The 14,006-nt window shown below is 43.2% G+C and overlaps 2 protein-coding genes and 1 long non-coding RNA gene across 5 annotated transcripts; 2 read left to right on the plus strand and 1 right to left on the minus strand.

Moving 5' to 3' along the window:
* The first annotated feature begins 1,644 nt into the window (after positions 1-1,644).
* LOC100828216 (protein ETHYLENE-INSENSITIVE 2) lies at positions 1,645-8,861 on the plus strand. The gene is made up of 7 exons (XM_003575523.4): positions 1,645-2,273; positions 2,590-2,676; positions 2,810-2,923; positions 3,008-3,220; positions 4,643-4,819; positions 5,060-7,717; positions 8,163-8,861. The coding sequence occupies exons 1-7, from the start codon at positions 2,010-2,012 to the stop codon at positions 8,442-8,444; spliced, it is 3,795 nt and encodes a 1,264-aa protein (XP_003575571.2). The 5' UTR covers positions 1,645-2,009; the 3' UTR covers positions 8,445-8,861.
* A 453-nt stretch (positions 8,862-9,314) lies between these two features.
* LOC100842683 (protein DCL, chloroplastic) lies at positions 9,315-13,007 on the minus strand. Of its 3 annotated transcripts, none has more exons than XM_010239011.3 (3): positions 12,370-12,995; positions 11,135-11,249; positions 9,315-9,761 (listed from the first exon to the last, which is right to left on the minus strand). In XM_010239011.3, the coding sequence occupies exons 1-3, from the start codon at positions 12,609-12,611 to the stop codon at positions 9,552-9,554; spliced, it is 567 nt and encodes a 188-aa protein (XP_010237313.1). In that variant the 5' UTR covers positions 12,612-12,995; the 3' UTR covers positions 9,315-9,551. The 3 variants fall into 3 exon arrangements, 2 of the variants coding, with proteins under 2 accessions (XP_010237313.1, XP_010237314.1); XM_010239012.3 differs by having other exon boundaries at positions 9,622-9,761; positions 11,127-11,249; positions 12,370-13,007; XR_002966423.1 differs by lacking the exons at positions 11,135-11,249; positions 12,370-12,995 and adding an exon at positions 10,417-10,709 and having other exon boundaries at positions 9,317-9,761.
* On the plus strand, positions 10,619-12,188 carry LOC112272508. The gene is made up of 2 exons (XR_002966425.1): positions 10,619-10,755; positions 11,428-12,188. It is a non-coding gene; the product is annotated as an uncharacterized LOC112272508 (long non-coding RNA).
* Positions 13,008-14,006: the final 999 nt, after the last annotated feature.

Here is a 14,006-nt window from a genome sequence, read left to right on the forward strand (position 1 = left end):
TGACTTGATGGTAGGAGGTAATCAGAGTAGAGATAGAGCTCTACAGTTTGTGGGGGCGACGACGATATGTTGGAGTATATGGAAGTCTAGAAACTCAGCTTATTTTGATAGACAACAACTTAACGATCATGTTAAAAGTTGTGTTTTCTATTTGTCGATGGCTCATCTACTGGGGAAAAGGACTTCAGAAGGCTACTGAAAAAAGGAAGATGAAGTTAGCAGCTTATTGTTTGTCATTAGTTGCCACTGAAGTCTATCACGCTAGATTCGGATGGAAGCAACTTACGAGAAGGATTGAGACAAAGTAGGGCAAATTTACCAAGTAGATTTGTAGTAGCTTTACTTGAATTGGTCATCGCGTGTTAGTTTGGGTTGAGCGATTGGAGTTTCTAATTTTGTTTTCATTCCGTTGAGAACTTCTAAGACACTCTTGGTTTCATTGATGAAGCAGGAGTTATGTTCCTTCAATTCTAAAAAAAAGTCTTCAACAGGTACAATTTTTATTCTCCTTGTCTTTATATATGGAGTCCGGCCAAAAAACTTAGAGCCTACACATGTTTCCGTACTTCAATGGTCGGTCCATATTTCGCCTTTCATATCTCGGTATTAATGATATTCTCTAACTTTTTTATTTCCAACGGGTAACACTCCAACGGTCTTTGCGCAAAAAAAAAAATCCAACGGTCACATTTTCAACGGCTATATTTGTAGCTCTATATATGTACGTATGCTCGCACCATCTACCTTTCATATCTCAATACTAATGATATTCTCCAACTTTCTATTTCCAACGGCTAACCCTTCGACGGTCATATTTTCAACGGCTACATTATAGATCTATATTTGTACGTATACTCGCACATCTGCCTTTGACATCTTTTTCTCCACTTACCGTTGTATCCTCTTTCACACAACAATGAGATGTAGAAAGCCTATTCTGCGATGGCTTGAGAATGAGTCACCGCCGGACATGAAAAGCTACGCCAAGACTACTTCCATGATCCTCCCATCTACGTGCACTGTCGACGCAGGTTCGTAATTAGTATCACGTTCTAATTGTACCTAACACATTGTGTTTGCCAAGTCACACTATATTATTTTGTCGCGAAAATTTTGAAGCACATAGAAAACTCAAAATCTACATTTCCCCCCTATTTGAATTAGCTTGATTCCTTCATACTTATTTTGCAATACATGATTTCCAAGTATGTTTTCAGAATGGGTTTTCAAAGCAAGAGCGCAATGAGAATAATTTGTACCTTTCTCCGTCAAGAGACCTCTGCATATTTTAGCTGTCAAAATCCAATAATATGCTGTTATTGGATTCGTGTTTAAAAATACCTTTTGTGATTCTAACTTTGTAACTATTGTTGGGAAAAAAAAGAATCCACAGTCAAAGCTTAAACTTAGAACCGTCGAAGTACATCTGGACGGAGCCAGCAGCAGAGTTCCTCGAAGTGATAGTCCGTACTCACTAATGACCAATTATTATACTGCTAATGCCAGATAACATAAAGTAAGCATTTGTTATCCCAACGACATCAACTGGCTCTAACAGTAACCACACAAGATCCCTGATCTGATACTCCTAGCAAACACACTTTGAGCCACAGAGAATCCCATCCAGTCTCTCCCTCCCTCTCTCTCCCCCATCTTCTTCCTCCTTCCCCAACCCCAAGAACCCATCTCCCATCAGTCCACCATCACTCCTCCCCTTCCATCCATCCATGTCCTGATGCCTCCTTCTCCCTCTCCGTCCTCCTCTCCTCCCTTTCCCCCTCACCTCTGATGCAACTGCGCCTACCTCCTCCCCTGGCCGTGCCCTGCTCCTCCTCTGTTCGCCATTCTTGACGGTCCAAGGAGCCCGTGCGACCCTGATCCGATCCCTCCAGCTCCTCCCCGCTACGCAGATCGCGGGGTGCTGCTAGCGAGAGGATCCTGCTCGCTGGTGTGTACTCTGCTGCTGCGGATTCATTGCTGACAGCGCGCACTCCTTTTGTCGCTCCGCCATGGATGACGGTGTACGGAGCATGGCGGAGTGCGTGGGTGCTGGCGGCGGCGGTGGCCGGAACAACCTCTTCCGCACCCTTGGACCGGCGCTCTTCATTTCTATGGGGTACATCGATCTCGGGAAGTGGGTAACGTCGGTGGACGCTGGCTCTCGCTTCGGGTACGATCTCGTGCTGCTGGTGCTGCTCTTCAACTTCTCCGCCGTTCTCTGCCAGTACCTCTCCATCTGCATCGGCATGGTCACCGAGAAGAATCTTGCCCAGGTAACCACCACTTTTGTTTGCTTACTTCTTGTTCTTGCTTTGCTAAGTTAGTCAACAGCTGTAGCAAGTTGCTCCGGATTACCTAGATACGATCACCGATGATCTCAAAAGATATAATAACCTCCCATCTCATGTTAATCTCTCAAAGTTCCTTTTTTTTACCCCTCTTATCTCTTGTTTGTTCAGCTATACTTGCCATATTCTTCAATAAGCTGTCTGCGTGCATCAGTGGATGCAGGGCTCTTTTCGGAAGGAAAAAAAAACCCTACCACAATTTGGGAAGTTGTTAACTTTCTTTTTTGTGATACTTTTACAGATTTGCTGCCAGGAATACAGTCAGCCAACTTGTGCCGGTCTCGGTATTCAGGCATTACTGTCCTTGTTAACTGCAGAAATTACCATGGTATGTCATAGGCAATGTACATGAGTCTATGTTCTGTCAGTACTTCATTCCGGAACATTTATTGGCCTGTCTGATATATGCATTGACTTGTAGATAATTCATAACCAGAGCATGTGATGTTTGGCTATTTCAGATTTCAGGCATAGCACTTGGGTTCAACCTTGTATTCGAATATGATGATGTTCTCACAGGCATATGGTTTGCAAGTGTTGCGGTTAATCTGCTACCATACGCACTCTCGCATCTGGTAATTTTAAGAAAAAAATGCATCGCGGTAGGGAACCTTATCCAAGTTCTTATGTACTTTTGGTTCTGCTCTTGCCCATTCTAGGACAAGAAGATGGCTGGAACTTTAAACGCCTGCATAGCGGGCCTTGCACTTGTTTGTTTCGTGCTCGGTTTATTGGTTAGTCAACCAAAAGTTCCTCTCGATATGAATGTGATGTTCCCCAAGTTGAGTGGTGAAAGTGCGTACTCCCTCATGGCACTTCTGGGTGGAAATGTAATAGTGCACAACTTCTATGTCCATTCATCATTTGTACAGGTTAGTACTTCCGGTGTTCCTTGTTCATGCTTAGTTTGTTCAGGCATTGTAGTTCAATTGGAGTTACACTTGGAGCCCTTAGCGTTTTAAAACTTCTCTTCAATCACAAGTTTATGTGGCTGTCTTGAAACCTGTCTTGTATGGTGTTTATGACCTTCCATGTTTTCTACAGTCAAGGTATACCACTGGCTGTACTAATACACGATACAGAACAGTCCCTCGCCAAAAAAGGACAAACTATTGGACTTTTTGTTGTCCTGGTTGCATGTCCACTGCAACTTATGCATGGTGTTTTATATTCTTTCATGTAGGTCGGTTTGCCAGAATTCCGATCATACCATCCATACCTCTAACAGCCCATCTATGTTCATGATACTTTTGTCCACTTAGTCTTAGCTTATGGTTGAAGTTGACCTTCCTTTTCATGCTTAATGATATGGTTTTGAGTCTGATATGAAGGTTGTTGAGTGTGTTAACATTGGATGTGTGTAAGCTCATTTGGCCAATGTAAGGCTTGTATATATATTCCCTTCAATGGTTTGGTAAGGTGTACTTCCGTGAACAGCAAAACTCCTGACCCTCTCTAACTTAGTGTGGATACTGGATACATACTTTATGCACTCTCATTGTTAGCAGCATCAACCTTCCATATCTGCCATCTGAACTTCTACTCTTCAAGTTACAAACTTCTTCACCAATGCTCATAGCGTAGTCGTTAGCAACATAGATTTCATACCCTAAAACTAGGTGCCTCGTCCACCTTGAGTTTTATGGGGGTTGGGTGAAGGATTAATTGTGCACATGTGTATACGCCCGAGCCTAGGTTGGCCCATGGCCCCATGCGAGGCTTATGCACACCCTTCCCATAATGAATGGGATGTATGATCGTGAATATCACAATTCTTACCGCAAACAAGAATAGTATACTTCCTCTTCTAACAGAGTATAGTCCAAAATCTGAAAGTATCCAATATATCTACACAAGATCAACCTTAGTTCTAGAAGCACTCTGCTATGTCATAAAAGTTCTGATCCCGAGTTCTTTGCAAGAGACCACTTGGCGGTATACTATACTGATGTGATTTTTCAATGCTAGAAAATAATTTATGTGCAAATGCATTGCATGAGATATGTAACTTAAGTTCTCACAATTTTTTTTTATGATCCTACTGCCATACTTGAAATGTCATGAAATGCAACTCCAAAGATTAAACAGCCACACAAATATGGTTGGACTTCTCATAAACAAATGTCGGTTAAAACACCAGAATTAATTGGAACATATCAAGTGTTTGCATTGCACATTAACGCATTTTACAACAGAGTATTGATTTGGCAAACCAGTCTGCTATTCTTGAATTGTTTTCTGCGTATTGAATCTGCTTTGATATTTTTATATTAATTAAAATATCATCTATGCAGGCTCAAAAAAGATCTCCAGTTACCCTTGGGGCTCTATTTCATGACCACCTTGTTTCTATCTTGTTTATTTTTTGTGGGGTTTTTCTTGTGAACTATGTTCTTATGAGCTCAGCAGCAGTTGGACCTGGTAATACGCTGCTCCTGACCTTTCAAGATGTTGTTGAGCTAATGAGTCAGGTCCGTATCTTCCTTTCTGTAGTTCCTATTTATTTGTCAAATTATTTCTTCTGTAGTTGCCACCTATAGCAGTGTCGTTCGTATCTAAAAGATTAACATGTTTCCCTTAACTTCTATATCTGATATTTCTCGATGTCCACCATAGGATTGTACTATTTCCAGTTATCTGTCAGTCTTATGGGGTTTCAGTCCCGTGTTGAAGTGCTATCCTGAATTTTTTTGGATTCTTGTTTTCTGCAGATATTTATGAATCCTGCAGCACCACTTTTGTTCTTAGTGATTCTACTCCTTTCGAGCCACATCATCTCCTTGTCATCTATTATTGGTAGCCATGCAATTGCAGATAATTTCTTTGGTATAACCCTTCCTCTTTCTGCGCACCATCTGCTACTCAAGGTTTTTGCCATGATTCCTACGATCTACTATGCAAAGATTGTAGGCTCAGAAGCGATATATCAGCTACTTGTCATCTGCCCAGTTATCCAGGCTATGATCCTTCCTTCGTCTGTTATACCTGTTTTCCGTGTTTCCTCGTCGAGATCAATAATGGGCAGCTACAGAATATCTTCATCAGTTGAAATATTGGCCTTTCTTGCATTTCTTCTTATGCTGTTTACAAATGTCATTTTTGTTGCGGAAATCCTGTTTGGTGATAGCACCTGGACAAACAACATGAAAGGGAACACTGGGAGCCCTGTGGTACTTCCATATACTGTTATAGTCCTAATTTCGTGTGCATCTCTTGCTTTTACGCTGTTCCTGGCTGTTACTCCACTAAAGTCAGCAAGCAATGAAGCTGAAACCCTGGAGTTGTTTGTTCACTCTCAGAGAGAACCATTGGGCACTACTCATCACATAGAAGAGGCTTCACGAGAAGATATAGCCCATGAAGAAGTTCAGAGGCCTTCTATTGATACTGTTCTCAGGGATCCAGTAGAAATTCATCAGAAATCAGCTTTGGAGCACACTGAAAGTTCTGACACCACTGTAGAGTCTGATCATGACACTCAACAATCAACTGATTATAAATTGAATACTCCTAAAGCTCAACCTTCACTACCTGTCTACCATGAAGAGCCCAAACCAGTTTGTGTGGCTGATTGGGCAGAGTCAGTGCCAAAGGTATCCACTGCCACTGCAGTAGAACATATTAATGCAGAGAACATCAAAGCAAAGAGTACAACTGAAAAAGATGTTGAAGTAGTACCAGAAGTTTGCACGGAAAGGGATAATGTTGCCTCACATAATTTGGAACACGAGAAGTCTGCTGCATGCAGAGCACCTGTCAGTCCTGATGGTCCACCATCTCTTACTTTTAGCAGGGCAAAAGACTCTGAGGCTGGTAATGGCAGTGGCAGCCTCTCGACACTGTCTGGTTTGGGCCGTGCTGCAAGGAGGCAGTTAGCAGCAACTCTTGATGAGTTCTGGGGGCATCTTTTTGATTATCACGGTAAGCTTACGCAAGATGCTAATGATAAAAGATACAGCTTTTTGCTCGGACTGGACTTAAGAACAGCTAGTTCCGCTGTGAGGATAGATAATCAAACCATTGAAGCTTTGAAGAGCCCCTTGATGAGAGATGCGGTGCGAGGATCGGCTACCTCACTGAACTCATGGGACTCAATGTCTCGAGATAAGGAACTCCGCAACCTAGACTGGAATTCTGGGCATCAGATGGGTGCAATGGGTTCATCTAACTGGTCTCAGAGCATGAATTTACCTTATACAGACCTTTCAAGTCCAAGCAGCAGCTTACTTGAGCAAAATGCAAAATATTATTCAAATTTTAATGTGCCATCTTATTCTGATAATCAGTTCTATCAGCCTGCTACCATTCATGGGTATCAGCTGGCATCTTATTTGAAAGGGATAAATGCAAGTAGAAGTCAGCACTCCAACATTCCCCTGGACCCACGGCGAGTTCCTAGATCTTCTGAATCTTCTTTTCCTAACTATGCCGACTCTGCTATGCATGCCCGTAGCCAAACTGTGCGTGGTTCGCTGGGAGCTAACTCTTTGCAAAGCCCAACGATGAACCGTTTAAATGCAATGGCAGAGAGACCCTATTATGATTCTACCTCTATTGATGAAAGCGAGAGTGTTGGCTCACCTGCATACTCAAAGAAGTACCACAGTTCGCCTGACATATCTGCAATGATTGCTGCAAGCAGAAAGGCTTTGTTGAACGAAGCGAATTTGGGTGGTATTGCTGGAAATCAGTCATATCTAAGTAAGTTAGCATCTGAAAGATCGCAATATATGGATTCGGCAGCGAGGTCCAAAGCACAAATTGAATTTAATGAGCGCTCACAACATAATCTCCAGAGAGATGTCCTTTCCATGCAGTTGAGTATGAACCCAAACACTAAATCACTTTGGGCCCAACAGCCGTTTGAGCAATTGTTCGGTGTTTCAAGTGCGGAATTGAGTAAGAGTGAGATGAATACAGGCCAGAGGTCAAGTGGCATCACAAAGGATGATTCCTCTTACGCAGAGTGTGAGGCCGAACTTCTTCAATCGCTTAGATTATGCATCATGAAAATCTCGAAAGTGGAAGGATCAGGATGGCTCTTTAGGCAAAATGGTGGTTGTGATGAAAGTTTAATTGATCAAGTTGCGGCAGCTGAGAGATTTTCACAAGAAACAACTGAGAATCTATTGTCAGCTGATCTTCGACGCATGCCTTCTGATAAAAGCTCACAGACACTTCGAAGGAATGATGAGAGAGCTACCAATTGCATGCGTGGGCTACCTAACTGTGGTGAAAATTGTGTTTGGCAGGCTCCCCTGGTTGTTAGTTTTGGTGTCTGGTGTATCCGTCGGGTACTGGACCTGTCCCTTGTGGAAAGTAGACCAGAACTTTGGGGCAAGTACACTTATGTTCTTAACCGTCTCCAGGTGATCCTTTTGTCTTACCTATTTTGCAGCAAACTACAACATGTACCTTTACCATTAATAAATAGATAAAAAGTGGCTGTACCCTGCAAGAAAGATCCAGTTATTGGTTGCTTCATCCATGTAGCCAAGGTTATAAGCATCTCAACATCATTTTTTTAATCAGTCTTACCTTCAATTGATTACTTTGAATGTCATTTAGTTAGAGCATGGCACATTGAGCATGTAAAAACTTGCTATTATGTTGGGACGATTCCATGATGCAAATAAAGTGACCCACCGCTATATATGGCCTTGGTATACATTTTCTTGAGACCACAGCTGTGTTATACATTAAAACTTTTAGTTGTAACTCAAATGAAAAGATCTTGCCATAACTGTGGCGAGCACCTGTTCTTACTTGTTTCACTTCACTTGCAATTTTGCTAATCTTATATACTTTATGTAGGGAATCCTTGAACCTGCATTTTCCAAGCCCCGGAAACCTCCCACTGGGTGCACATGCCTTCAGACTGCAGGCCCGATTTCCAGACCCATTTCTTGCAGCTTCACTACTGCAACTGTGATCTTGGAGACGATCAAAGATGTCGAGCAAGCTATCTCTGGACGGAAGGGTCGAAGTGGAACAGCAGCAGGAGACGTGGCTTTTCCCAAAGGGAAGGAGAACCTGGCTTCCGTGCTCAAGCGATACAAGCGTAGGCTGTCGAGCAAGCCATCTGCTGGACAGTAGTATGCCGCCAAAGCTTATTTTTGCTTGTTTTGTAGGGTTTCTGGCACTGTTCTAGGCGGGGTGCCATTTTCCTGATTCTCAAGTCTTGGTTTTTTTTCGTTGCACCACACGACGTTCCCAGGGCCTGAGAGCTCCTTTGACCTTTTTGGGCCCTTCAGTTTTTGCATGTAATGTTTTGACAGGGGCCAAGGATGAAGGGTAACCATGTTTGCCGCAATGGCGGTGTGTAAGCAAAACGCAATCAGCGTTGTAAAGCAACTGGGCTACTTTTTTTGGCCTCTTGTGCCATATGTGACTTTGTAGAGAGGTTAAAGTGACATGCAACAAGGAGTCCAAACAACTACTGCTAACCTTTGTTTTGATTGCTCCTTTCGTCAAGACATTGAAAATATGAATTGAGATGTAATTCTCATGTGATGCTACCATGTGTGACGATATGCAGCCCTTGCAGGAGAAATACTCCCGTGGTTTCTTTAGGCTATTGATTTTATATCCGCAATGTTGCCGGATAGCATTCTTTTTGTTGTTTGGTGATTGAGTTTTTTCGACCAAAACATGATTTTATCCGTAATACATGGCAGTGTTATTGAACAAGTGCTTAGGCACATGTTTGTGCACATGGTAGAATTTCTGAGGTTCAGGACTGAACTTGCAAAGTTTCTTATGGCTCTTAGCAAGGTCAAATCCTGTTCATTGGCAGTTACCGAATTATGTCAAGTTTCTGGTATAGACTAGTGTGGAACGAAATTGAAGTCCAAATATATCTGAAAAACTGCCCCAAATTGGTTGCAAACTGGCTGGATTTTGGCAGTGAACTGAATACAAACTGTCCAAATCTTGTTCTTTGGTTCAGGCAAGACTCCTATGAGATAAATCATGGGAATAATACATGCAAATTTATTATTGACGATTTTTGTCCCAAATAATTTAGCAACAAGGAGAATTGGATATTGCATCAAAGAAAGCTTGGACAATGGCATCTTCCACTTGACATAAACAATAGGACAAAAGGGTGAGCCAGTGCAACACGTCTAGACACCAAATGCATGCAAACCTAAGATTGTAGTGCTGCCCACCTGCCTACGGTAGCATCATTCAGAATTTTGTTTAGTTCGGAAGACAGAACAAGTTACGACCTCTTCTGAAAGAGACGTTTCTGTAAAAACCTATCTGCGTGGGGAAGGGTTGGATAGGTCCTTTTGACGTATGCCTGGACACACTTCCTGTATGAGAAATCCTCGCTGCCGCCATTTGTTCTAACGACAAAGAGGCATCTGGACGGACGACTGGACAACCAGAAATCAGGATGCTTGTAACCTACGAACATGAGCACAGCACAAGTTACAAAATGTCTACAACAATTGCATTTCATAGGCTCATAATAGAATCATTACTTTCCCATAAGGTAGCAATCGATTTCTATTACAACTTTCTGGTTTTAAAGTGCATTAAAAGTCCTTTAGGTGTAATAGACACCGTCGGAGTGGCAAAAGATCAGTATAAGCAGGAAATAAATAAATTATGTCATGTTTATTCATACCGAGAAAGTTGCAAACTTATAAGCATGGTTAAAAAAATTGGTAAGCGTTAAGCGATCATTGAGGCACCGATTAAAAGAACTACCGCTTAAGCGTTTGTACGGACACTATACGGACAATTCACAAGAATGCAATTCTAGACGCACATAAGCCAATTCTGGACACACACATGACATATCTAAGGTCTACAATGCTTAAGACCCATGGTATTCTGAAGCTAGGACCCACTAGAAAAATAACCCAACTGCCTTCTTCCTCTATACTCCGTGTCTTTCTCTTCCCTCAAAATATCCCATAGGCCACCGCATCTCTTCCTTCTCGGTTCCTTCTACCACCGAATCCTCTCCCAAAATAGTAAAATCTCTCTGCCCCCATCGAATCCTCTCCCAGAATTTGTCCTGGGGACGAACTGGACGGAAGAGGAAGAGGAGTACCTGAGGCAGTCGTCGATCTGGAGTTCTGGACGGAGTGACGGACAGGACAGGGGGACGAGCAGAGCAGGTCGTCGATCTGGAGTGATGGAATCATAGACAGGGGACGCACGCGTGGAGGAAGAGGTGGGGAGGGAGGCGTCGGAGAAGCTGGACCGGCGGCGTGGAAGGATCTGGACCGGCAGCCGAGAGCTTCAATGGCGCCGCCGCCTGTCTCTTCTGTGTCGCGAGCGTGGAGTGGGAGTGGCCGATGGGTTTGCCTCATCCTAATCCCCAATTTCACGTCTCCCGCCTGCTCAGACCGAACGCTCACGCCGACGCACGTGTTCAAACGGGGCCTTGGTATGTTCTACTCCGTGGATGTCTCAAAATTTGAATGCATTTATACACTAGGTCATGCCTAGAAACATCCAAATTTTAACAAAGTTGAGACATTCTTTGTTGGACGGAGGGAGTATTTTATGTCATTCAAGAAACATACTTTCTACAGCTATTCAAGGATAAAGGAAGCCATGAAAGAAATAATGAAAAAATTCTCCAAAAATACAGATAAACTAAATCAGAAACAAAATTATTATTATTGTAAGTTAAAAATTCTTATATTTCCCCACAAAAGAAAACAGCATGTTCAGACTTGCAATTAGATTTGTTTGGGGAGGATCATGTCTTTATTAGTAAATAGAACAAAAGAAGGAAGTGATCACTGGTCTCACTAATTCACCATAATAGCATCAAGTCCGCAACCAATCTTGTCTTCCGAACAGGGGTGGTGAGCAAGAAGCTTTTCTACTACAAACTTCTGGTCATCTGGACTTAAAACTTCACCATCTCCATATCTGTTATAACAGAACACTGTAAGGCAAAACATATATGATTGTGGACAGACAACAAATACATCGTTGCAAATTGCAAGTATTATATGGTACATCTACTTGCTATGACATAAGTGTCTTTTTTTTAGCTGCACCATTTCTCTCTCTTTTTAAAAGATTTCCTGCATTTGTTTGGAAAAAGGTAGGGCTCGAGGAACTCACGGCTACAACACAACCCATTGGATGGACCTGTTGCACGGAGCTGGGATTTACAATACTGACCTCCAAAAAACATGTCCGGGCAAACTCACACACACATGGCAACACAAAAGTCTTTGTTTCTATCTCCAGAACCGCCGGAGAGAAGTAAGACGAACCAGGGCAGTGACCACCGCCAGTGGAAGGAAGAGCTTCAGCCGTCTCCGAATGATTGCCATATTGCATGTGTTGCCAAAGATACATCCCAGAAAATGGAGCAAATCATTGCCAGAGCACCACAAACATGTGGAGTGGGAGGAAGGACTGAAGGAGAAGCCATTGCCAGATCATGGAGGTACCTTGATGGCTGCCCTTTCCATAGAACACAATATCACTTTTAATATGATTGAGAGATCGCTGCTCCCATCAAGAGTGCATTCAATCTCTATTTGTCATTCAGTGAACCAGCAAACTTCTGAACTGAGCCATATGGCCATATCACCTTATGCAACAAACCAAGCATTCCATCATTCCCCAGTCACTCTTCCCGAGTTCCCGTAAAAGAAAAAAATTTATCCCCCAGGATATAAAGGAGTGCCCTTCCTAGTTCTTCAACTGGATGATACTAACACAATTTTCACCATAGAATACTTTGACAAACCTACATATTCTAGTCGTTCAACCAGTGACTTTGTAGGATTCTAGTTGTTTAAACAACCATGATGATCTATGGAATGGAAGCTTGCAGCCATTTGTATGCTGAAATTGCCAGTGTATTTTACTCAACTTTGCTGAACCTTTTGCAATTTCTGGAGAAATCATAATCACAACACTACACATTCTTTTGCGATGTTATGAAAACCGTGCGGTGTCAAATGTGCACAGCCATCGAGAAGTTAGGTTTTGAGATTCCTATTCATTGCAACAAGAGAAATCAACAATTGACCTGCCGGAGTGGAGGATGTCCTTGACAAGGTCCACGACAGGCTTGACGTCCCGGAGGATCTCCGCCTCGGCCGCCTTCCACGGGTCCTCCACGACCCCCGGAGCGGAGGGCTCGTCGTCGTCGGCGGTGAGTCCACAGAATGGACGACTGTAGCTGGATAGCGCCGGAGAAATGGAGGACGGCGGCAGGCCGCCGCGGAAGAGACGCGTAGCCGCTCGGGCGAGGGCGGCGGCCAAGGCCATGGCTTCTTCAGTTGCAGAAGAGACGGCAAGTCGGCAACGGCGACGACAAGGGTTTCTGGCTTGGCTAGTTGGGTTTTTGACCGGTGACGACGAATTTGTGGGCTTGGGCTACTATTTTGAGGAGTCAGGCCCAAAACCACGTTATCTCGCCCCTCACTTCTCTCTCAAACTCTCGAGATTATTCATCGGCAGGCTCTGATCATCGTCGTGGCAATGGATCCCTCATGACCTCATCTCTGCTCCCTCACACCTCACCTCTATTCCTTGTCACTTCCGGCCTGCCATCGGCGTATCACATGTGGGTAACCATCAAAAAACTTAACTTGTGATTCCCGACATGCACCAATAAGCTCGACAAAACATAATTTGAGGTTATCAAAAAGATGTAATTGGGTATCCACAAATCTTCATGGATACCCGGTGGATATTGATATGAATATCGTTTCGGCTCCATGGATACCTTCGTGGATGGATATTGAGTTTGGAGATGGGTGTGGATACGGATATGGATGTAGTCCGCCCGTCCTGACCCGCGCTATTGCCATCCTGAGAGTGACGGCACACCGGTGTACGATATGATGTGTCTATTCCTTGTTTTTATTTTAGTGCTCTGAATTCCGCGATCAACAAAGCCAGTTGTGTAATTGTTCAAAAGTATGGTGCCGTCTATAAAAGACATGTCGCACAACAGGAGCACAACAGGAGGAGGCAAAGTAGAGCAGGAGAGGTGTGCCTCCATGGTGCACGCTTAGGAAGAGAGCGAGTTAGCGTGGCTCCTTTTTAGGCCAGGGCCATCGCTCGGAAAAAACTGATCGATCTGATAACGATCGAGGCTGCCAACGAGTTTGAGGGCAAAAAATAAGACTTTTTAGGATCATTCTGGCAAAATGTTGTTTATGCGGCAGTGGTCCTGCCACGCGTGAAGCCCAGAGATGATGTGTTGAGAATAGGATCTTTACGTGACTCATCTTTTGTTGAATGGAGGGAGCATGTATTTAGGGTTATAAAGATTCGAGTTGGCTGTTGTATACATTTTCAATTTCGAGCAATGCGCATGCATAAAATTTAAAATTCAGGCTGGAATACATTTGAAAGATATAAAAAGAAACATATTAAATACTATAAAAAAAATTAGGAGTATTCACTTGCAGATAATTTATCGTCGGAGGCACGAGAACATACAACGAGTAATACACGTAAAACAACTAGGCGTGGCAGCTGGCTTGAGTAAGACTGAGCTTGACGTTGACCATGTGGGTCAAGGTTTTATGGTAATTTCGATTCTTTTTCTTGTACGGAGTACATAGATATTTAGCTTATTCGCAAAAGAAAAATCTACTCCAGAGTAGCTAGTAGCACCAGTACTAGTGACAAAATGGCGAGTCATCGAGACGG

The sequence above is a fragment of the Brachypodium distachyon genome, chromosome 4 (assembly GCF_000005505.3).
Source record: "Brachypodium distachyon strain Bd21 chromosome 4, Brachypodium_distachyon_v3.0, whole genome shotgun sequence".
Classification (NCBI taxonomy): domain Eukaryota; kingdom Viridiplantae; phylum Streptophyta; class Magnoliopsida; order Poales; family Poaceae; genus Brachypodium; species Brachypodium distachyon.